This window comes from Serinus canaria, chromosome 1, assembly GCF_022539315.1.
Source record: "Serinus canaria isolate serCan28SL12 chromosome 1, serCan2020, whole genome shotgun sequence".
NCBI classification, from domain to species: domain Eukaryota; kingdom Metazoa; phylum Chordata; class Aves; order Passeriformes; family Fringillidae; genus Serinus; species Serinus canaria.
Window position 1 is genome coordinate 20,730,671 of NC_066313.1, and position 24,692 is coordinate 20,755,362.

Sequence of the window (24,692 nt, forward strand, 5' to 3'; positions counted from 1 at the left end):
AAATTTGAAGTGCATCTTCAGAAAATCCAGGGTCATAGAAGATTTTGAAAATTAAGACAAGCTATGGACCAGCATTTAATTTTGCATTCTCCCATCAACTCCAGGTTTTGACACTTTGTTTAGCTATGATTATGAGAAACCACTAAGACATGTGTTTCTATGTGTTCTACCAAATGTGTTTCAAAACATCTGTTTGGCACTCAGCAAGGCAAATGTTCTGTAATCTTGACCAACAGTATGTGCTGGGCAGATGAGACTGCACCACACAAGGTTAAAAAGCTGTTTTTTTCTCTACTCAGAAACAGACCTGAGAGTCAGTTCTTTGAACTTCTTTCATGGGCCTCTCACTTGAAAAAATAAATCTGATGACAAACTTCTGAATTGTTGTGGTCTCACAGACCTTTTGTAGAGGCATGCAGTGTTATTCTGAAGTGGAGTGGGAGTCTTCATTTAGCTTCCCTCTCTTTTTTCTGACTGCCATCATCTTCACCTCTCTCTGTATTAACTTTTCCACATTACCATGTAGCCTCTTAAGGCACCTCCACTAAGAAATATTCAAAAAGCAAATCTATAGAATCACCAAAAATGAATTATTTGGGGATTTGAGCTTCTCTGAAATGTGTCTTGTTTCATAGGCAGGTGCCTAGGGGCTACTTCTGTTCTGGAGAGAAGAATTATAAATAGTGCTATGACTGCAGTGTTCAAGTTCACATGAGTCTGTGTGGTCTGTCTAATTCATTTCTCTTTGATGATTGCTGTACTCATTTCTGAAACTGTTCCCCTAAGCCCCTGTATTTCAAGGTTGTCTGTCTTGCGCTGTGTCCTTTAGAAGGCAATGCAATTGATCGTCCATGTAGCAGGGCTCTGTGGTGGGTCCCATTCCTTTTCTATTATCTCCATTTTTGGAATCCTGAGAGTAATTCATTCAAAATTGTCTGCACTTAGAGATGCCCTTGTGTTTAATGCATAGGGATAGTCAATACATGGCTTTCTCATCATGGAGGGGAGAAAGGTCAATTAAGACAGCCACTGAGGGCCTTCCCAAAGTGGTCTGCCTGGCGCAGGACAGTGGTTCCCTCAGGTTTTCTTGTAGCTTGGTCTGTACCCTTATTATCAAGTACTTAACTGAAAATGTTAAATGTTTTAGTCACTAATGAATACAAAGTGCATATCAACTTGTGAGTTGCCTACCATGGTCCTACAGACACGTAATTCATTTACAAACATGGTAAATAAGTTGTGAGCCATTGTCGTGGTTTGAAAGGAAATGAAGTTTTTTGTGATGGTGTGGGCAATCCAATCAGTGTTCAGATTTAATATTGGCACCTGGTTTGTCCACTGAGGGCAGGATACGCCTCTGAGAACACAGGGGTTAAAAGCTGTGATCTCCCAGGGGAACTTCCTCTTGGAGTCCCGCTGGAGAGTGAGCAGACCCCCCCCTGCCCAGATCTGGCTGGGCAGGGGGGGAGGGGAGCCATGTGGCCGGAGAGAGAGGTAGGCCAGGCCTGGGCCCAAGGGTGGAGGAGAACATTGCAAGGGCTTCGGGCAGCCATCCTCCATTCCCCCCCCCCCCGCCCGGAGAGGGAGAGAGAGAGACAGAGCCGGTGCCTGTGATAGTGGCCCGGCGTGAAGGAGAAGGGGGGGTGCCCAGCAGGGCAGCCAGGTGTGGGAGTTGACGAAGTAAACCGGCAGAGAGCCTGGGACTTTTAACCCCTCCAAGGAAGATGAGAACCTTGCAAACGCTGAGTCTTCCTGAAGTTGATGAGATTGAGAAGATGTTGAGATTGAGAAGATGTTGAGGAAAATTCTAGGTGGGAGGAGATGATGGAGTGGCTTTGGGCTGGACTTTTCTTGTGTAGCCACGGCAGAACCACTGGTGTTTCTGTGCCACAGAGACTGCGTTCTAGGGGGAGGTGATGGCTCAGAGCCAAGAGAGTGCAGTGATGTGGAGGAGTGAACAGAGACGACGGGTGAGGAGGGTGTGGTGGTGCCCTCCACTTCGAAGAAGAGAAGAAGAAGAAGACGATCTCTGTTCAAGAGACCCCTCGGCCCCAGGGGGTGAAATTTGGGGGGGACAAGTGTCCCAGAAGGAGAAGGACTGTGCTCCCTTTGGAACTGGTCAAAGTATCCTTAAAATGAAAAACCCCAGAAGCAGCTCTGATCCATGTGCAGTGGTGAGAGCACTGGACATGGAAGGCGTGTGGCGCAAGAGGGACTTCTCTCTCCTCAAGAGACTGAGAATCGATTGTCTGAAGGGTGGCAATGAAATTGGAAATTTGGTGGGGGGAGGAGGAAGAATTTTGGAAGGTTTTCATCTTATGTTCTATTGTGTTTTGTGTGTCTTCCTTTGTAGTTGTAGGTTAATAAATGTTTTTTTTCCTTTTAACCTTAAGTTGGAGCCTGCTTTGCTCTGTCTCTGATCATATCTCACAGTAGGTGCCAGGGAAGTAGGTGTTCTCGTGGGGGCACTGGTATTGTGCCAGGCTTAAACCATGACAGCCATGTATGGCAATGCATGGTTTGTACCTGAGAGGAGTCACAAAACGAGTGTGAGACACTTTTTGCCTTAGTTAGTGAGGATCTGCCTGCACATGGGCTTTTCAGGTGGGAACAGCCATCCACAGCAACCTTCACAGTGCCCAGTAAGCACTTCTGTCATTGAACTCATAGGAAAGAGAATTGGGCTAGGGGGGCAATGAGAAGCCTGGGAATTGCCAAGTGCCCAAAGTTGCTGCTGCTGTTTAGGGTATTATATGACCAAGCGAGGGTGCCTGTGGCGCCTGAGGGGGTAGGTGACAGGGGGCCCTAGGAAAGAGGCTGGCAAAGCAGCTATGATATAGCAAGATGTGTGTTATAGCAACTGTGGGCTCTAGGCACTGAGTAATTTGTAATGCTGAGGGGTAGGGCCAGCAAGGTGCATATAGTAGAATTATTTGTCAAACCCAGATACACACACAGGTGTTAAGTTTGGGGAAGGACTTGTAGGGGAGAAAAGAGTAATGTGAGACCTTTAACAAGTGGTAGTCTTTTCAATCTGTATGATCTGTTTGCAAAAAAATACAGAAAACTCTGGTTCAGCTTTTCAAATCTACTTCTGGATAGTACCAGGTGTATGATATTTGGGCATAAGAGACTTGAAGCACCAGTGGCATTGTTGAGAGAGGAGAAAAAAGGTAATTCTCTGTTCAGGACTGGGAAAGGAAACCTTGTGATAAGGGGTGTATGTAGTTTGGCCTGTGTGTGAGTGGAAAAAGGTGACATAAGAAGGTGTTTTCATAATGGCATTTTTAGCTAGAATAGGGTTGATGTGGAATGATTTATTTTTTCAGTGGTTTACATTGGTCCAACCATCCACACATTTTTCTAATGTATTTCACTATAATCATATAAATCTTGCTCAGGGTAGGATATGTACTCAAAAAAGGCATTAACTCTTTACCAGGGTTACTGTTTTTATTTTAATCTGAAAACAGCTGTGTTGTTTATTTTCCATGGTGAAGAATTGCTATGGTAGAGATTAACAGAAAACACAGAATTACACATTTAGCACTGAGAAGAATGTTTTGTACTAATCTACAGTGATCTGTGGCACTCTTTTAACAATTGACTTCAGAAATTGTTATCATGAGTCCATTATTTGCCAATAAGAAGATCTAGTCACACTGGTAGCCTTAATATATACAGCCTGCTGATTAAAGAAATAAATGAGAACAGTGCGTATGCCTTGCTTTCAGATGCCAAGCAGACAAAAGAAATTAGTCTTTTAAAATATGAGAGATAGTCAGTGGTAGAACAGTTTCTGGCTCCAGCTGTGGAATATACTTATTCCCTGATCATGGTTTTGGAACCATGTACATGGTTTTGGTTACAAGTACATGGTTTTGGAATATGTACGCTGTTCACTTCTTGTCCAACTACAATGCTAACAAGATGAATGATTTCTCTTTAACCTTCATTACCCTCTTTGTGGTTGAACTCTTCCTCTAAAAATGCCACAGCCAAAAGAAAGAGCTGTTTCATTTTAAGAGGAAGACATCAGCTGTAACAGTAACTTTCTGACATTTGAGGACATTACTTTGCGGGCTTACTTTTAGATGCTGTTTCCAAGTGCTTCAAGAGTATGTCTTTCCTAAAGGAGAAATTTTGTTTAAGAGCCCCAAGCCTTCAAGTTACATTCAATGAACATGAGAATTATATGTCTCTTTAATCAATTTCAACTCTTCCTCCAGCTGGAAGACAGAGGTCATCTGCTTTAAAAAATGCATCCTATGCTGAAAAGCCAAAGGTCTTAGTAAGCTGTCTACAGAAATTCCAGCAACTGCTCTGAGTATAGATCCCAGATTGCCAAGCTGCCAGGGAACTAGAGGTGTCCTGGAGCTCCTCTAGAATATGAGAGGTTCTCTTGTGTGGCCATATAATGTGGTTTGGCATTGTGCTCAGGCTCCAGGCTCTGAGCCCATAGATTCACACAGACACATCAGTGCTGCTGTGTTCCCACTGTGTTGCACTGAAAGACAAAAGCCCTTCCAGGGCTGAGGAGCCACAAGTCCAGAGGCTGGCACAGTGGGACCAGAGCTCTTCCAGGCCTACATGAGCTCGTGCAATGCAGGTACAAGCAGCAGCAGACAGCTCAAGGCAACTTGTGCCTGCTCCTCAAGAAAGATATGCCCAAAATAACTTGGCCAGATTTCCAATGTCAGATCAAATGTCTTTCTCCTAAAATGTTTCTGGAAGGTGGTCCTGCTGATTGAACTGCAAGGTTGTATTTGATAGGAAATAGTTAAAAAAAAAAATATCATCAACCTCCCCCAACAGTAAAATACCTTTTAAAAAATGAGAAAAGAGGGGAGGGGAATTGGGTTGTCAAGAATTGCATGTTTCCATGACATCTATTCTGAGTTCACCTCTTGGATTTGTACCTTTGCTACTGGTTATCTTTGAGAAACCTGCACAGGATGACATAATTTTCAATATGTCTTGTGTGTCAGGTTGAGTCAGGAAAACAACCAGGTGCTTTAAACCCCATAATGCTTGGAAAATGTAATTGTTGCCTGGACAGTGTCACCATGACAGAGAACAGCCACAGCTCCAGACAGACTTTCTGGCATTTAAACTGCTGTTGTTTCGAAAAGGGAAACAGTCATAAATAGTCTGCAGACTTTGGGCTGCTCTGTGACATGTTTGCTTTTCAGAGTATGGAGTCAAGTTTTCATTTCCTGGCAAAGAGAAAAATCAGAGCTCTAATGGGACCATTTAGTGACACTGTCTCTGCATCTGTGATAGATTTGCTTCCTTTATGGTGCAAATCAGCACACAGTTTATTTTACTGTGGTAACATTCCCTAGCCAGGTAAAGAAAAGGGAGCTTTTCTACCTCCTGTGAGGAATGTTAAATATTTTCAGTATGCTAAAAATGTCCAGAATCTATGACAAGTCTTGGCATGATGAAGAAGGAAACTTAAGTACTTGTAAAAAAAATTACAAAGCAAGTGCAAAACTATGAGATTGGAAAAGATTAGTAAATTTATTTTCAATATGAGCTTACTGCAGAAGAAAGCTGGGAATTAAAGGTGAGAGGATGAGCTGTGAAACAGAAGCACTGGGTTCAAAGAGTAAGACTATAAATGCTAACAAATAAAGTAAAGTCCTTCTGCATGAATTTGACTTCAGTCATTTTATTAAGCAAAATGAAGGCAAAGCATTTGTTTCAGTCAGCATGATGCTGTTATAAATTTGTATTCCAACAAATACTAGCAGTTTTCAAAAACACAGGGATATTCTAGGTGTAAAAAATGGCAAATTCTAACAAATCTGTTGCATGGCTCATGAACATAAGAAAAACTTGTCTTTATTCATTGTAGGGTCATCTCACTTCAGAAGGAACATAGTCCTGAGCAGAAGAGACAAGAGAAACCATATATAAGGATTAGCTGGTTTACTGCTTTTACATGTACCAGAGAGGCCTGTATGGAGACAAATGGAAGAGGAAGGAATCAAATACTCGAGGTGAGAGCTACTATGAAACAGTTTAGGCACACCTCAATATTGTCAGTTTTCTTAAAGTTGCATTTCTGCCTGCATCTTGTTTCATACTTAAGGATACAGTGTGCATTAAAAGTCAAGGCTGCTGAGAAATTCTGCAGAGTGGATTTTCTTTGAATATAGATTTTCCTGTGTAATGTATGATCCACAAGGTACCACCATCATTGCATACTTTCCTGGTATTACTTTTCCACATAGTCATATACTAATGAAATAATATATTTCGTGCCTTTTCATGAAAATAAGACTCTCCAACCAAAAAATAGGAGTCAGCAGCATGATGATTGCTAATTCTCCACAGTTACTTTATTTACAATGAGTTCCTGGAACAGAATAAATACTATTATATTTTGGGGCAGAAACTGCAATAAGTAATGATACACTATACACACACATCTTTGTTGCGTCTCACATGCATATACAATATGAGGTCTTACTCATAGTAGCCCAGAACTAATTTGCAGTTTGTTTGGAAAACATATTCTTCCTGTCAAGTGCATGTTAACTAGTGCAAGATCTGTATCCAGAAGCATGATATGTGAACAAAGTCTTGTGACAATAACTTGGAAATGCCAGTGAAAGTTATGTTGTGAATGAGATCTCCTGAGCTTAGGGGACAGGAAGTTTAGTTTGGTACACTGAAATTTAATAACTCAGACAAGTCACATCTGTGACTTCATGAGTAAAAGTGAGTCCAAAGTATGGAGTTTCACATTACCCTGGTGAAGTTCATGCTGGCTATATGTTACCATAACAACCAGTACTTGCCCTGAGTACTACTACACTGTCTAGGCAGGGAAAGAGAACAAACCAGAAAAGAAACCATTCCTAGCAGATGGTAGAAAAGACATGGCTGTTTTGGAGGAGAGACTTTATCTTCATGGTGTGAGTCCTCCAGTGAAAAAGTCCTGAGTAGCACCCCAGGATAGCTCTGGTGGAAAAGGACTTCAAAAAGTCTCTGCAACAGCCCTCTGCTCCAAACAGGGTCAACCACAGGGTCAGAGGCTGCTCAAGTTTTATTTGGTTCAGTCTTGAAAGCCTCCAAGGAGCCTCAATAGGCAATCTATCCTCATAGAAGAAGCAATTTTCTTTACATCCTACTGAACTGGCAGTCCTGCCCTCAAGCATGTCAGCTGCATCCCCCAGTTTAGTGTCATATGCAAACTTGGCCAGCATGTGCTCTGTTGCCTCCTCAAGATCATTGATAGAGATATTAAGCAGGACAGGCATCCAGGCATGGTATAACCTTTTCACCACTGTCCTCTGAACCTGCTAAACCATTATATTTTAACCCATCTAGTTTTCTGTCCATCCAGACCCTAACATCCTAATTTGGATAACTGTATGTGGAAAGAGCTTATATACATATATCTTGCTAACTGTAGAGGCAGAATGTTTTTTTAATGAACCCATAATCACAAACTATGCACCAGAAGCTTTTCACAAGCTAGGTGAGACAGTTTTATGGTTCCCCCCTCCCAGAAGAATGTGAATACATGGGATTTCTACCCAGCTTGGAGGGAAAAACTTTTCACCTGCTTTTGAAATGCTGCCTTTTCCGCATGGAACTGCAGGTGAACTACATAAGGCTTTCTTTCTAAGCACAAAAATTGTCACTGTTGGAAATAGAAGGGCAGTATATGAGTCCATATGCAGCTGAGATGAAGACTAAAGACTCCAGTAACCCCAAACATTTACAATAAGGTTTGCCTTAATCTGAATGCCAGTTTACAAAGCAGAGACACAGCTGTTCCCAGTTGTCAAGACAACATCTGAGGGAAGTAGAACTGTCAACAATAACAAAAAAAGTCAGAGATTTCTGTTGGCTCTCTGAAAATGTATGCAATATTAGAGGAGTACAAGAGAATGGAAAAACTGCTTAAAAGTCTGAGTGAGTTTCCCTCAGAGGGAAGAGCCTGGGTAGGTTTGTAAATAAAGTGCCAGGTAGGGAACATACATAGGCAAAGTCTGTTGGAATGGAGGCAGAAGAATGTTCAAAGACTTTGTTACACAGTTCCTGTAATTTATAGGCATTAAAAATAATAATAAAAAACCCATTTATTTTCTTCCTGGCTGGAAGGAGACTGAAGGATGAAAATCAAGGCAGTGGTATTGTGCTTGGCCAGTAGCTAGCCAGCCAAGTAAGACCAACAGGCACAAAAACAGTTTGTATGCATCTCAATGGGAAGCCTCCTTCAAAACTGAGGTCTGGAAAAAAGGGTTCAAGCCCAGGTCTACCTTTTTCTCCCTCTATCTTTTTCTTGGCTTTTTGGGGTTTTTTTGTTTTTTCTTTCTTAAATGTTGGCAGGTCATTCTTTGTATCACTGAAAATAGCTAAATTTAAGCTGAAGGTAACCCCAAAGCATAAAATGATGACTTCTCTTGAACAGAATGGACAGGAGAAATACAAGCTGCCTCTACATAATCTGCTGCTGTCTTTGGTTTTAATTTAGAGAAACCACACTGGTGGTGCATTTTAGAGAAACTGGGAAGCTTGGGATTCACAGCTCATTTTTTCAGTCTCCATTAAGTTGCCAGCACTATTTGTGATACCCTACTGAAACCACGTTTTTCTTCTGGGTGTATGATCAGTAGCTCATTTTGACTACAGTTTTGAGAGAGAAAGCATAGTCATATGCACTACTAATATTTTTTCTGAGGTAAGTGGTAAAAGATCCACCTTGTAAGTCGTTGCACAAAAGTGTAGCACAGAGATGCTCATACTCCAGTAAATGCGGGGGATTTATAGTAGGAAAATGTCACTCCTCTTTGGAGACTTCTGTGTTTCCAGCACAGCTAGGCTGATGCTGATCCCCAGACCTGTTCATTGAGGGTCAGCTACTGTGTTGTGCTGTTCAGTGTAACTGCACTCTTATTCTTTCCCTTAGCCTTGGATCCTTAATAATCCTGTGGCAGACTGGAAATAACATGCTTAGCTCCATAAAACACAGTTAACTCTTTTTCAGATGTTATTTCTGACAAGTCAAGCAGCCAAAGGCATTTATAGGGATTGTTGGGAGAAAGAAGATCACAGGTTTGGTGTCTGCTTGAACTCACCAGCAAGAATATGGGCACCTCCGGCTATAGCGGCAGCAGTAAAATTGCCATTCACGGTCCAGCACAGATGGAAAATACTGACTCTGGAAACCAGCCACCAGCCCATTATTTGAGCAGGTTTGATACCTAATAATGAGGGTAAAGAGGAGAACACACAAGGAAAACATGGTATTAGACTCCTTGATAGTTTCAAGCATTTCTCAAAACAGCGTTAGCATTTTTGACATAGAATGCAAGTTGAGGGTTTGACTTTGTGCTGAGGAGCACTGTTTACACTTGCTGTGTATAGAGCAACAATTTTCTATAAGAAAGCAGCAGTAGTTAACCAATGCCTTAACATTTATGTTGCACTTAAAACTATTTAATTAGGCTAAAGTATTTAATCATTCCAGTATGCTAACCAGGAAAGAAGATTGTTCTGGTGTTATAATCCTCAACGGTTTACAAATCATAAGACTGACTTCAAAACAGTTCATTAATATTTTTGTCTATGACTGTTGGTATTTGAGGATTTGGGCTTTATTGAACTAACCTTTTCAACTACTTCTCTACCACAAAAAACAAAACAAAACAAAATCTTAAGAAGCTATTTTATAAAAGAAGTTCATTAATTTTTTTTTTGATTACTTGCTTTCACAATTATGTGTCTCTAGGAGAAGGGATTCTTTATTAAAAACATTTAGGCTTATGATGAAATCATTATTTGATAGCAATCACATAAGGATAACTGTGATTCAGATGTTATGTAATTTTAAGTGTCGCGTAAAGTTTATGACTGGTTTTTCAAACGAAAAATCTGCTGCTTCATGCTTTCTGTGTGCTCGATAATTCTATCATACATGTGAATCACTGCCTCCAGGTAGAATGGAAATGGACATGGTCTCAAAGCATGCATGCCTCTGTCTGCACACCCTTCAACACCTTAACACCCAAAGTAATTCAAGGGGTAATCAGTTTGAATAGCTTGCTTCTTGGAGACTAAAGACAAGGAGGTCAGTTGTTGAAAACAGACAGGTCAATTGTTCAGCTATCAGGTGCTCATTCTCTCAAGCACCCTCCTGGCCTCACTGTTTCCGTATCCTGAAAATTACAGGAATGTTGCTTCTTCCATCACTTTTCTTTCTTTTCCTTTTATCAAGGAAAACCTGCAGCAAACTTTTTCTGTGATTTCATAAAATCAATTAAAATGATCTATCTGAAAGACACTTTCAGAAGTAACTGCATGTATAACAAATACCCAAAATCTCCCTTTGTTTCATTCAATGACCTCATAATTTATTCTAAAGACCTGAAGTTCCCAGAAGGGAACACACATCATCTAGCAGAGTCTGATGTTTGGAAAGTCATTCACTTGTGCACAGCAGTGTTAGTGCTTGCAAAGACAGCGTGAGGCTGAAGTATGCAAAAGCTGAAAAACTGATCAGTTTTGACCAGTGCAGTGATGAATTTCCCTACTGAGTTTTCAGCGTCCATTTTTGAACCTAAGGGTCTCTACTCTGTCTCTTCCCCTGTGTTCTGTTGTTCCGATAAGAGTATTTACATTTGTTTGTGTCCCTGTATCTCCCCCCACTGATGGGGCCACAGTACTTGTACATTGTGAGACTCTTTCAAGGACCTTCAGAGTTCAGTTGTGATGGAGACTCTGAGTTGCCATGGAATCACACCAAGTATGGCAGTCTGGCTTTCACTCAGGATTTCAGCAAGGCTTTGATAGGAAGTTGTTCTGATTTTTGGCTCATAGGCCATAGGAACATATGGCTAAGACTCTGAGTAAACATATTGGATAGCTGCAGATGATTGGTGTGATCCTGATGGAAGAATGGTTGATGCACAGCAGTATAGGGATTGGTTCTACGTGTTGCAAGATGAGCATTAAACTGTGTAAAATAGCAACAAATTTGTGCCTCATCTTGCATCTCTCACCCTTCCTATCTGCATTTGCACTGCTCAAGTCCTCATGCCCCTGGGAGATTTTCTAGCTCTTCTGCAAATGTGCAGTGTTGGGAGCACTTTGTTTCTCCATTTCCTTGGCATTTCCTCTCAGAAGCTCAACACTGTCCTGCAACTTCCCATTCCCACTAATCAGATCAGTGTCTGATATTCCTGCTCACTTGTATTTGTGGGAGATTCTTCCTTCTTTTCTCTTCCCACCTGCTGACATTCAGTCTGATAAGTCCTGTCTTCTTTGCCTTTGTCCTACAACATTCCTGACACATTATTTACTGTATAGTCTGGTTGTGATGGAAAGATTCATTTTGAAAGAGATGTCACTCATGGACACTTCTCTCTATAGCAAATTGAGAAACAAACCTAGCTAGCATAACACTCATATGTTTACATGCACTCATATTTGAGTATCAGATTTTAGCAAGGTGTGGTTATTTTTTATTCTGATTCTATCTTCTCATGATAAGTTTGATTAAAAAATATAATTGAAGTTGCCTTAAAAATCAGTTTCTTAGATGGTAAATGTACCTGGACATAAGTAATGTTTTATAATTAAATTGCAGTTTTGTTTTAATGTAATTCAAAGTAAAATTTGAAATACATAGTAAAGGTCATGTTCAATTCTCTCTCTCTGCTTCTGTCTCATGCACAAGGTCTTGTAATCTTTTATTCAAGCTCACTAATTGGTTTAGCAAAAAAAAAAAAAATAGTGATGTCGAAATACTATTCTTTAGCTTTGAGATAATGTAAGATTATTTGCCTTAATCTTTCTAGTTTTCAAGTAAAATCCAGACACTCCTTCAAAAATGAAGAGATGCTCTCAGAACTTGGAGTGCTTATTTGTGAAGTCATATAAAATATTCCCTTTCCTTTTCCCAGCTGGCCACTCTCCTACAAGCAGAAAGTAATTCTTAAGGGAAACAAACAACCTTCCTCACACACCTTTTCAGTCAGCTGCTCTCTGCACTAATCTGAAAATGACTCTTAATATATCAGAATTTTTTCCTTCTCTGTTGAATTCATTACTCTTGTCACAGTAAATCCTGAAGCAAGTAGGCAGAATAAAAACTAGTGATTCAGGAGCTTGGATTAATAGCCAAGTCAAAACAATATTTTTTTCACAAGACTCACTCTTCAGCACTTCTGAATACTGAACTACAAAGGGTAGTTCAGTATTCAGAATTAATGTGACTGGATTCTCCTCACTCCTGAAATCATGACATTGCTAAGAAGAGAGGAAAATGCCTCTTACAAGGTAAATGCAGAAGAATGTGAGAAATTGGCTGTGACTGTGTGGGATTAAACTAGGCAATGTATAAGTTCACTTTTTCTAGTTGGCTCAGATTGCCAAGTGTGAAGAGTTGTCTTTTGGATCTGGTACTGGGAGAAGAGGAGGTGAGCTGGTTGGTAGGGGGGGAGTGAGAACATTGGTGGAGAAGATCAGGTGCTCTTGGATGGGAAGTTGCCCTTCCCTTGGGTACAGGTGTGGGAAATGACAGCAGTCTTCCATAGAAAGCCTTATTCTGGAAGGAGTTCAGTGTAGTAACAGGGATATGGTATCTGAGACTTTCCTGGCCTGCTGTGATTCCTGTGAAAAACCTCTCCTCTGCCAAATACTCTTCTGAACTGGTTAATGAGTGTTGTACAGCTGAGCTCTGTCATGGCATGCAATCAAAGCATGCATCCATGTTACAGATTTAGTTCAGGTCAGAACTGCTTTTGTTCTTCACTAGTGAGCTTTCATCTGTGAGACCAAACAACAGCTGGTGTGAAACAAACCCGCCCAAAATGCATATGAGAGTTTTGATCCGTGCATGACCTGTTTCACCCTATAGATCCTCTTAAATTGTGCCACATTATTTGCGAACATCTTCAGCAGCCAAGCGTATTCCTTGTATTCCTCGTATTCCTCGTTGGCTCAACAAGTGTCTGCCAGACTGAATACAAACATTGCTTACAACAATAGAATTGTTTTGAGCAATGGAATCAGTTTTGGTGATGCTTCAAACTTATGCTTGCACCTTAATTTTGCTCTTTGCTAAGCAAAGCCTCAGAGTTTTGTGCCCCACCTAATGGTGGTGCTGTGTAGGAAACCTCCCTCTGAGGCCCCCTGTTCCTCAGCTACATCAGCACCGTGTTATCCTGAGGATGAGAATCCAAAGAGGAAGCCTGTTCATTACAAATCTGCTCAGGGAAGTAGAAATTAAGCTACAGGAAGTAGTGCTGTTAGAGAATGCACTGAATTCCTGCTGCACTGACTGGGATTATGCTCCCTGAAGCTCTCTAGAGCCATGCAGAGGCTGACACACAGCTCAGTAGGCACTGGGTCATGCTGCATTGAGGGTGATTTGTTCCTAATAACAGGGTAACATGTGAGTGCCATTCCATGTCCCTGTGGAGGAGAGGACCTATACTGCTCTCCTGAGTTATCTTTGTGGTGTGTCCTCCCTCAGTAATTGGATTAATTGTGTGATGAGAGCTAATTCAATGGTCAGTCTGTTACAGGTGAGTGGGCAGACATAAGAGGCTGAAGGCAGGTTCAGAGTAGCAACTCTGGTACCCAGACAGAGGGAATAACTTTTATGTGTTTGATTAGGCCACATCAGTCTCCAAAAGCCAATTCTTCAACAAGTGTTCCCTATCTGTTGTAGGGTGCTGAGACGTTGTTATGCCACATGCCAAAGACAACCTCTGTAACATCTGTAACCTCTTCAGCAAAATTTTCTTTCATTCAGGGGACATTTATGACTTACTTTTTTCTCCCTGACCAAGGAAATGCAAGGCCCTTTTCACCCTGGTGATTTCTTCTAGACAGTTGCTGATGAGGCCTCCTTTTCTACAGAAACATTCCTCTTCTCATATGCTCCTCTGGACTCAGTCCATTGTACCTGTGTTAAATGGACTTGTAGCACTAGTCCTTTAACATAAACTTAGGGCTCTGAAGAAAATTAACTTGTTTGTGTAGATAGCACAAATGGGAACATTTTCAAATAGCAGCTGGATTATTGGGTTTGGGTAATACAGCCTCAGATCTGAAATTTGGGACTGGTCAGAGACTGGGAACAAAAATAGCTCCTACTGATATACCAAGGTGTGCTGCCAGAACCTGAACAGGAGAATCCTTTGCTTAGTAGTCTATCTTTGCACCTAGTTTGTGGGCAAAGGAGGCAGAGAATGGGAGTGGGGAGGGAGAATCTATATATCTGTGTTTTCCAAGTCCCATCTAAACACTTTCTCAGATGTCGAAACAAGGGAAAAGAGGCAATAAACATGGAGTAAATAGCTCTTGGCTGGAAATGCTTCTTCTTTTTTACTTGACAGCTAACTAGAAATATAATGAGGATATGGCATGGTTTCATCTGTATCATGTAGTGTAAACCAAACTTATGTTACTAGAGGGAAGTGTTGCTTGTCTTCACTTGCAAGCTTTTGTTCCTCACTTGCAAGCTTTTGTTCCTTTGTTTGTGTGAACCCTGTCTTTTGGTATAATAGTGTTCGGCAAGAAAAATAGCTGATCTGTAGAGACAACTCTGTAGTATTCAACAAAGCAATGAAGAACAGTCTCAGCCTCAATCATTCAGACCTTAGGTGATGAAATATTTAAACAAGGTCAAAATTTCTGCAGTACAAATTGAGATAAGAATATAAAATTTGTGCTCCCTGAAAAAATAGGATTCTTTGAGAAGCTGCAGCATAAAAATTAGAAGGAGTAGAAGGACTCAAGGACTTCTACAGTAAAAAGACTGCAGAATCAGGGCATGCTCTGGAGACTTTTCCCTACTCCAGACATGAGAATTTCCAAATTATCCAGAAACTGGTTCTTGCTCCCAGTTGCTGTCTCTCTTTTGAATATCATCTTGGTTAGCAGATAATTAACCTTAGTCAGAAGAAATAAGGTGTTGAAACAGATTCAACAAAGTCTTTGCACACATCTTAACTTTAAAAATATTCACAGATTAATGAGGCTGAGAAGGCATTCCTGATCATGTGATCCAATCTATTGCCACAATTTCCCCTTTGAGTTATCTAACAGGTTCACAAGCTTCTTATGTCCTTTCAGCAAAGCACAAATGCACATAATCTCTTCAGAAGTACATGAATATATATTATTAACTTCAAGGATGCATTTATGCAGTGAAGCACCATAGTTCGATATATTCTGAAATGCCTCTAGGTTATTATGGGTAGTGGTCAGAAGGGACTGGTCTTCATGAGTCTGCTTGTGAAAGAGATGGGGTTCCCCACAGAGCAGTTTTTAGAGTACCTGTTCTCTCCATTGACCCTGGAAGGAGGCAAAGGTCATAAACTGAGCATTATTAGGCATTAGATGCCTAATGTGGATCTGCGTCATTGTCCTCTTTCTGTTGGATAGTTTTTTCGTATCTGAAAGATTCTAAGTTTTATGGTTTGCTTATCTAAGACTGTATAATCCCTAGTGCTAGTGAAGGAAGTTAACTTACCAGGAAGACCTGCCAGTGGTTCCCTCTTGCTCCCAATTCTCTTATTGCTATGGTCCCCCCATCCATTTCTGACATTTTGTCCCAAATACTGAAGAGACTCTTTCTTCTGTCTTTTATATTCCCTCTTCATTTTCTCTTCTAAGCTTTTACTTTCTTTATTGTCTTTTCTAAAGAAACCTCTCTTGAGTTTGTCTCTGTTGTGCAGCTATGCAGCAGTCAGGAATGGTAATTTGAAAATCACCATTTGAAATTTGAAATGCCATAAGCATAATATGCCAAAGGTTATTTTTTTTTTGGTGTTTCTGCCAGGCTAGATTTTCTGACTAGGGTTCTGGCTGGGAAACCAGAGGGAATTTAGAGAAGAGCTGCAGGTATGATCAGTGCTTTCTTAGGACTGTTAGAATACAAAACCTCCAGAGGAGAACTGGAGGAATGGAGACGTGTTCAGCCTGAAAGCAAAAGCATGGATGAAGGTGTGTGGGTGAGGGAAAGGCATAGCTGCTACCTATTATTAAGTAAAAAGGATTTTACAAAAGATTCATCAAGCTTGCTCTCATTGCTCAGTGAAGGTAGGGAAAAGAATAAAAAGCCTTAATTGCAGCAGAGTAGCAGCCTTTGACACTGGGTCCCACAGCATACTCCTGAAAAAATTGGCAGCCCTCAGCTTGGACAGGGGGTGGAGTTCACCATTCCTGGAAGTGTATAAGGACAGACCAGATGTGACACTCAGTGTCGGATGGCAGCAGGGTTTGCGACCCCGACTTGTGTTAAAAGTCTCTCTTTCAGCCCGTGCATTCAAAGGATGAGTCGAAGCTCTTCAGTTTTTTGGTCTCAAGGTTGTTTATTGTATCTTATCTATAAAATTTTCTTCTTGCCCAGCCAAGATCTGCTCATCAGGACAGCCAGAGGCACTCTGCCTGCCCCCAGGGCGGTGTTATCTTTATATACTAAAAACTATGTATAACATGTTTACAATGATTTTCCAATACCTATCACCTATGTTAGACAGTGAGCTTCTACTCTAAACCAATCTAAAAGTGTCAACATCACCAGTGAAGATAGAGGTAGAGAAGAAGAAGAAGAAAGGCTAGACATGCCCAAAACCTTCCATCTTGTTCTCAAAAACATCTATACTAAAAATCCCAAAACCTACATTTACACCCTGTGATTACTCTATTGTTACACTATTTAAACTGCCGTGGCTTTTATCTCATCATGTAAAGGTGGCAATTTGCTCCATGGTTCGTAATCGAACCCACTGGTATTCTGGGCTGTGTGCCAGGGTCTCCGAGTCCCCTGACAGGGGTCCCAGCAACTCCGGACTCACAAAGGGATGTCCTGAGTTCCAACAACTCAGTTGACTTTGTAGTGTTTGGTCACATGTTGGACTCAATTATTTCAAGTCTTTTCAGACCTAATTGATTCTGCAAAATTTTAGCAAAAACTTGGCAGACTTGTAGCTACTGGTGGTGCAAGCAATTAAGCATCATTGTATGTGGTGTGCAAAGTGAGACAAAATACTCTGTGAAACAGAGCTGAAGGAATGTATTAGTCCATCCTACAAGGATGGGAAAATGTTCTAGCAAGTCCAGCAGAGTGCAAGTCCAGCAGAGAATGACATATTGCTCACCAACAGATTGGTTTGTTGGGATATAGCAGGGAAGAGACCTGGCCAAACAGGAGCCAGTGGTACAGATGGTGACTCATATTTGTGGCCCCACTCGATTATTGGGTGAATCTTTAGAACTGGGGATGGCTCCAAATAGCACTGAGGTAGATGGGGAAGAGAAAGAGAAGAGGAGCACCTATGAGAAGTAAGAATGCCAAGAGAGAAGGCAGGATTCTCAAAGTATGCCCAGGATATAGCTGTGCCACATTAATTTGAGGCTACACTGGCCTACACTTTCACTCCAGTCACTGGGCTCTTGGGCAGCAGTGTTGGCATAACCAGGATGTGCTTGCGTGCCAGCCTCTCTCCACGAAGCACTGTCATACAACTAGCTCGGCCCTGGGGGTGGAAACCTGAAAACTGCAGAATCCAACCAGCCAGCTAGCATTTATGGAAATGGCCCAAGTAACTAGGAGCACAAGTTCAACTTTGCAAAATGGGCTTCATGAGTCTGCTTGTGAAGAGATGGGGTTTCCCCACAGAGCAGTTTTTAGAGTACCTGTCTCTCCATTGACCCTGAAGGAGGCAAAGGTCATAAACTGAGCAGTTATTAGGCATTAGATGCCTAATGTGGATCTGCGTCATTGTCCTCTTTCTGTGGTAGTTTTTTTTTCGTACTGAAGATTCTAAGTTTTATGGTTTGCTTATCTAAGACTGTATAATCCCTAGTGCTAGTGAAGGAAGTTAACTTACCAGGAAGACCTGCCAGTGGTTCCCTCTTGCTCCCAATTCTCTTATTGCTTATGGTGCCCCCCATCCATTTCTGACATTTGTCCCAAATACTGAAGAGACTCTTCTTCTGTCTTTTATATTCCCTCTTCATTTTCTCTTCTAAGCTTTTACTTTCTTTATTGTCTTTTCTAAAGAAACCTCTCTTGAGTTTGTCTCTGTTGTGCAGCTATGCAGCAGTCAGGAATGGTAATTTGAAAATCACCATTTGAAATTTGAAATGCCATAAGCATAATATGCCAAAGGTTATTTTTTTTTTGGTGTTTCTGCCAGGCTAGATTTTCTGACTAGGGTTCTGGCTGGGAAACCAGAGGGAATTTAGAGAAGAGCTGCAGGTATGATCAGTGCTTTCTTAGGACTGTTAGAATACAAAACCTCCAGAGGAGAACTGGAGGAATGGAGACGTGTTCAGCCTGAAAGCAAAAGCATGGATGAAGGTGTGTGGGTGAGGGAACGGCATAGCTGCTACCTATTATTAAGTAAAAAGGATTTTACAAAAGATTCATCAAGCTTGCTCTCATGCTCAGTGAAGGTAGGGAAAAGAATAAAAAGCCTTAATTGCAGCAGAAGTAGCAGCCTTTGACACTGGGTCCCACAGCATACTCCTGAAAAAAATTGGCAGCCCTCAGCTTGGACAGGGGGTGGTGGAGTTCACCATTCCTGGAAGTGTATAAGGACAGACCAGATGTGACACTCAGTGTCGGATGGCAGCAGGGTTTGCGACCCCGACTTGTGTTAAAAGTCTCTCTTTCAGCCCGTGCATTCAAAGGATGAGTCGAAGCTCTTCAGTTTTTTGGTCTCAAGGTTGTTTATTGTATCTTATCTATAAAATTTTCTTCTTGCCCAGCCAAGATCTGCTCAGCAGGACAGCCAGAGGCACTCTGCCTGCCCCCAGGGCGGTGTTATCTTTATATACTAAAAACTATGTATAACATGTTTACAATGATTTTCCAATACCTATCACCTATGTTAGACAGTGAGCTTCTACTCTAAACCAATCTAAAAGTGTCAACATCACCAGTGAAGATAGAGGTAGAGAAGAAGAAGAAGAAAGGCTAGACATGCCCAAAACCTTCCATCTTGTTCTCAAAAACATCTATACTAAAAATCCCAAAACCTACATTTACACCCTGTTGATTACTCTATTGTTACACTATTTAAACTGCCGTGGCTTTTATCTCATCATGTAAAGGTGGCAATTTGCTCCATGGTTCGTAATCGAACCCACTGGTATTCTGGGCTGTGTGCCAGGGTCTCCGAGTCCCCTGACAGGGGTCCCAGCAACTCCGGACTCACAAGGGATGTCCTGAGTTCCAACAACTCAGTTGACTTTGTAGTGTTTGGTCACATGTTGGACTCAATTATTTCAAGTCTTTTCAGACCTAATTGATTCTGCAAAATTTTAGCCAAAAACTTGGCAGACTTGTAGCTACTGGTGGTGCAAGCAATTAAGCATCATTGTATGTGGTGTGCAAAGTGAGACAAAATACTCTGTGGAAACAGAGCTGAAGGAATGTATAGTCCATCCTACAAGGATGGGAAAATGTTCTAGCAAGTCCAGCAGAGTGCAAGTCCAGCAGAGAATGACATATTGCTCACCAAAGATTGGTTTGTTGGGATATAGCAGGGAAGAGACCTGGCCAAACAGGAGCCAGTGGTACAGATGGGACTCATATTTGTGGCCCCACTCGATTATTGGGTGAATCTGTAGAACTGGGGATGGCGCCAAATAGCACTGAGGTAGATGGGGAAGAGAACAGAGAAGAGGAGCACCTATGAGAAGTAAGAATGCCAAGAGAGAAGGCAGGATTCTCAAAGTATGCCCAGGATATAGCTGTGCCACATTAATTTGAGGCTACACTGGCCTACACTTTCACTCCAGTCACTGGGGCTCTTGGGCAGCAGTGTTGGCATAACCAAGGATGTGCTTGCGTGCCAGCCTCTCTCCACGAAGCACTGTCATACAACTAGCTCGGCCCTGGGGGTGGAAACCTGAAAACTGCAGAATCCAACCAGCCAGCTAGCATTTATGGAAATGGCCCAAGTAACTAGGAGCACAAGTTCAACTTTGCAAAATGGGGAAGGAAGGAAGTGGTGGAAGGAAGTGGCGGAAAGAAGTGGCAGAAGGAAGGAAGTGGCGGAAGGAAGGAAGGAAGTGGCAGAAGGAAGGAAGTGGCGGAAGGAAGTGGCGGAAGGAAGGAAGTGGCGGAAGGAAGGAAGGAAGTGGCAGAAGGAAGGAAGTGGCGGAAGGAAGGAGTGGCGGAAGGATATGGCGGAAGGAAGGAAGTGGCGGAAGGAAGAGGAGTGGCGAAGGAAGGAAGTGGCGGAAGGAAGGAAGGGGCGGAAGTGCGGAAGAAGGAAGGAAGGAAGTGGCAGAAGGAAGTGGCGGAAGGAAGGAAGTGGCGGAAGTGGCGGAAGGAAGTGCGTAAGTGGCGGAGCGGAAGTGGCGGAAGGAAGTGCGCGGCAAGAATTCCGCGTAAGGAACGTGGCGGACAGGAAGGTGCGCGTCAAGGAAGGAGGAAGAAGTGGCGGGAAGTGATCGTTGGCTTTAAGGAAGTGAGGACGGGCAGGAGTGGCGAAGGAAGTGCGGGAAGGAGGTGGCATAAGTAAGGAAAGGAACGGAAGGAAGGAAGGAAAGGGTAAGAGACATGAAGGAAGTGGAAGGAAGTGAAGAGACTAGAAGGAAGGAAGTCTCTTAATGAAAGGAATGCATGAAGTAAGACGGAGCGAATGAAGAGCTGGAGGCAAGTGACTTTGGCAGCCTGTAATGTCTCGAAGTGCGGTAATGAATTGTAAAGTAAGGAAGGTGAATTTACTTGTCGACAGTAATGAAGAATGGCGAGAAGGAAGTTGGCGGAAGGAAGTGGCCCGAAAGGAAGGACTTGTGTGCCGAAAGGAAGGGTGCGGAGGAAGATGGCGGACGGTAAGCTGAACGGAGGAAGAAAGGGACAGGAAGGAAGGAAGGAATGAAAAAGGAAGGAAGGAATGGACTTTCCTCTTGCCGTCCTGTCCTCCTGTCCTTTTCGTCCTTACTCCTTCTTCCTTCCGTTCCTGCCGGCCGTCCTTGCTGCCTTCTCTCTCCTGTCCTAAGTGGCCGTGAAGTCTAGCTCGGAAGTGGCGGAAGTGTCGTCACATGGCGGAAGTGGACTGGAAGTTGGCGGATACGTGGCGGAAGTGGCGGAGGTCTTAAGGAAGGCAGGGCAAGGAATGGAAGGAAGGAAGTGAAACAGGAATGGCAGGCGGATGGCCCTTCCGGACGGCATGATCTTGCAAGTCCAGGCCGGAAGTTGCCTGAGTATGAAATGGAAGGAGTGCTGGAAGGGAAGGCGGAAGTGGCGTCATTACTTCCCGTTCAGTAGATGGTCGGAAGGAAGTTTTGGTCTGATTGGAAGTGGCGGATTAGGAAGGAGGACGTGGCTGAAGTTCAACTGTTTGCAGTAAGTTGCGACGGGCCATTCCTCAGTGGACACTGTGTATGAGCAGTGCATGTGGACCAACCACCCATATTTCCTCTTATTTCGGCCGGACGCTCTCTCCTTGCACCCTTCCTCCCCCTTCCCGCCCGGCGCCTCGTGCTTCCGCTGCCTTCGCTCTGTTCCGCTCCTGCCCTTCTCATGCCGCGATGGACACCGTGTACGGAAAGTTGCGCCATCCGGCCTTCTGACAGGCTCCTGTGTCGGTGTTCGCCTCCCGGCATGTTCGGGGGCCCCTGCTCCGGTGGTCACGTTACTCAGCAGTGTATAGTATGTCCCTCCTACCGACGTGTTCCCACCTTGTCCGCTCCTCAACGATCCCTCCGTTTGTTTGACGTCGCGGGTGTTCCCTGGGGGGGTCTTAACTTTCGCCTCGTTTAATTCCACGTTGCTCCGCCGGTCGAGTTCAATGAAGTGGTCGTGAGGCGCGTGCCACATGGATAGCTTTTTCATATATTGGCGGACGGATAGTGAAGCCATTCAAAACAAGTTTAGGCAGATGACTCATCGCGATGCTGAAGCTAGGGAGTAATTGGATGGCTTGAGCTGCTGTCCGGCATGGTTGGCGGCTAAGGAAGTGGCGTGTTCAATGATAGAGTGGCGAAAGCTTCCAATTGACGTAAGGAAAAAGTGGCCTGAAGGCCTTTCCCGTCCGTCCCTACCCGTCCTCCCTTCCCTCTCCTTTGCAGTTTCCCTTACTTCGCTGACCCTGCCTTCCGTCCGTCTTGCCGGCCGTCGCCGTATCCGCCCGCCGTTCCTGTCCGTGCCCTTCCTTACCTCGTCCCTTTCTGCTCGTTCACCTTGTTTCCGGCTTTGTGATTAATAGGAATAGAAGGGAAGGAAGGAGGAAGGAAAGTTGATTATTATCTATGAGAATAGGCAGGCTATGTAAGTGTGTTGATCTGAAAAGGTGAGCTCATGAATTATAAAAATAACTCAGAAAACTAGTAAAGGGAAAGAAACTGAGATAAACAATTAAAAAATGTTGAAAAATATATACATTTGGATAAAATAAAGGGTTTGCTGTAGGAAAAAAGTGGGCAACCTAGAAGAAAAAGTGAAAATATTTTTTAGAGAGGTGATGGAAACAAGATTCAGATAATACACTGTGGATGTAGTCATGCTAAGTAAACAGAGCACCGTGATGATTGGATACATAGCAGAAGAAAATGTTCTGTATAGACTTATACACTATCCTGTTTGTGAGAAGTGAACTTGAGCAATTGCTGCCAGAGATTTTTAGAAAGCAAAAAATAAGTTTATTTCGAACAAAAAGAAATGTCTAATTCAAAATTATTATGCAATACATAGAAATTGCATCAATTTATTAAAAATGAAGAAGTCTTCCAGGATTATCACAATCTGTTCTTTCTGCCTGTTTTGCAGCTCTACCCCTTTTTTTCAATTCTTATTCTAAAGTTAAATAGAGGGTCAATTGTTTTTTCCCTTAGCAATTGCATCAGCCATAGGCATGCGCCACGTGGTAAATGAAAGAGTATGATTAATTCAGAACAAAATTTTGAATAATTTAAAAAGCAGAAACTTCACATTTCATTGCTATCCTATTCCCATTTAACAAAATTTAGAAATCACTTTGCAATTTCTGGGACAAAACCATTTCAAGTATTTGAAAATACTCATTCCTGCATGCATTTCATTTTGTCCAAAGAACATTTCAATCCCAGAGTTGTCCAAAACTTTGTTTCCCATTTCATTAAAAAAAAAAAAAAATACTGGGTATTCTGCCCAAATATTAAATGCTATACATATTTCCAGAAATTATTGTCTCCATATAATATGATCACCTTTGCTTCCAAGGTTGATGGAAAAGGTAACATTTATTTAAGTAAACTGACGGTATTAGGAATTTAACATGATCTTCTGCTAGCACCATGCAGATATATATGCTACCATCATTGCTTGTTAGTGCAGATTTTTGGCTCCTGTAATAACAGCACAACTAGAAAACAGCATTTGTTTATGCTTAAGCCAAAAAGCTTAGCAACAAAAACACAAAGCAAAGAGCCAGTGCAATACAGAGATTATTTTTCCTAGTGATCAGAGCCTGAGGAGTTTTGCAATTTGTTTCCCAGTTTAGTCACTGATTTAATGTGACTTTTCAAGAAGGACTTTATGCTCTCCTCACTCTAGGTGCTTGCCTCATTTTCCTCATCATTTAAACAATAGCAACACCAAACCACTTCACAGCTGAGGTTGTGAATGATCAACCAAAGGACACTGACACCCTCCAGCAAGAAACTGCTACAGAGGAGACAAATGTGATGCTAATCAGCTCCAATGCATTGCGATTAAAGAGTCTTAAGGCAGTGAAACCTGCTGGTTATCATGGCATTCATAAGCATTTGCATTGCTCTGACCACAGTATTAGGACCCACATTCCACAGGGGTTATCAGTGCTGTGCCCTCCAGGGATGGCTAGGGTTATCCTACCATTCGGTTCCCGCTCTGTTGATCTCTTCCCACCAGCACTCTGTCGGCTCACCGAGGCTCTGGGATGCTGGCATGCAGGCATAGTTCCACAGTCTGTCAGAGCCTTCCTTCTTGCTGAAGACACTTCTGACGGCGACGATCACCTGCCCATGCGGGCACTGAAAGTTGAAACCTTGCCGGTACACATTGACCCATTCATCATTATCTCCATAATTATAGGGACCATAGTAATCGTCACTGTACTGGCCCCATGCCACAGTCACCAGAGGCAGAAACACACAGAGAAGGAAAATGTCCATCCTGAAGATGTTCCTGGCTTAGAAGTGCCCCTCTGGATTGTTGGGCTGGCCCTTTTATATGGCCTCTAACATTTGGCTTCCAGATGTTATGTTTTCAGATCCAAGTGCAGTGTGTCATTGCTTAGTAAACCTTCTCTGAGCTACAGAGATGTCCAATTACTTTTAAGGTGGAATTCTGCAAGTACAGTAAGACTGCAGTCCCTAAGAGCAGGGTCTTTCTGCCACCGCAAACCATCTGTGATCCTTCACTGCAGAGCTATTGTGCACAGCAAGCTACATGTCATAGTACAACTGTCATAGACATGCCGCTTTCATCCTCCAGACAGCGGTTAAATTTGAAAACTACTTTATTTGAAATTAAAGTTCTATTTAAAGCTGCCATCAAATGTGAACCTCTGTGTGTGTGTGTGGCCATCCTCTTTTTCCTAAATGTGTGTGTCTGCCAGTGCCTAGAAAGAAGAGAATTGGGCAAGGTGAGGGAATTCACTGCTCCTGATGAAAAAAGTCCTTTAGAAATTTTGAGCTGGTTTGGTTGGAGGCAAGGTGGAGCCCAAATGACTTGAGAC

General features: G+C 42.5%; 1 protein-coding gene across 1 annotated transcript in view; it reads right to left on the reverse strand.

The window, feature by feature from the left end:
* DPT (dermatopontin) overlaps positions 1-24,175 on the reverse strand; it is a 32,334-nt gene extending 8,159 nt beyond the window's left edge. Inside the window, exons 1-2 of the mRNA XM_009102532.4 lie at positions 23,828-24,175; positions 9,099-9,224 (exon numbers count right to left, since the gene is read on the reverse strand). Of these exons, the coding sequence (XP_009100780.1) occupies positions 9,099-9,224; positions 23,828-24,126 (425 nt within the window). The 5' untranslated portion in view covers positions 24,127-24,175. The remainder of the gene's footprint in view (positions 1-9,098; positions 9,225-23,827) is intronic.
* Positions 24,176-24,692: the final 517 nt, after the last annotated feature.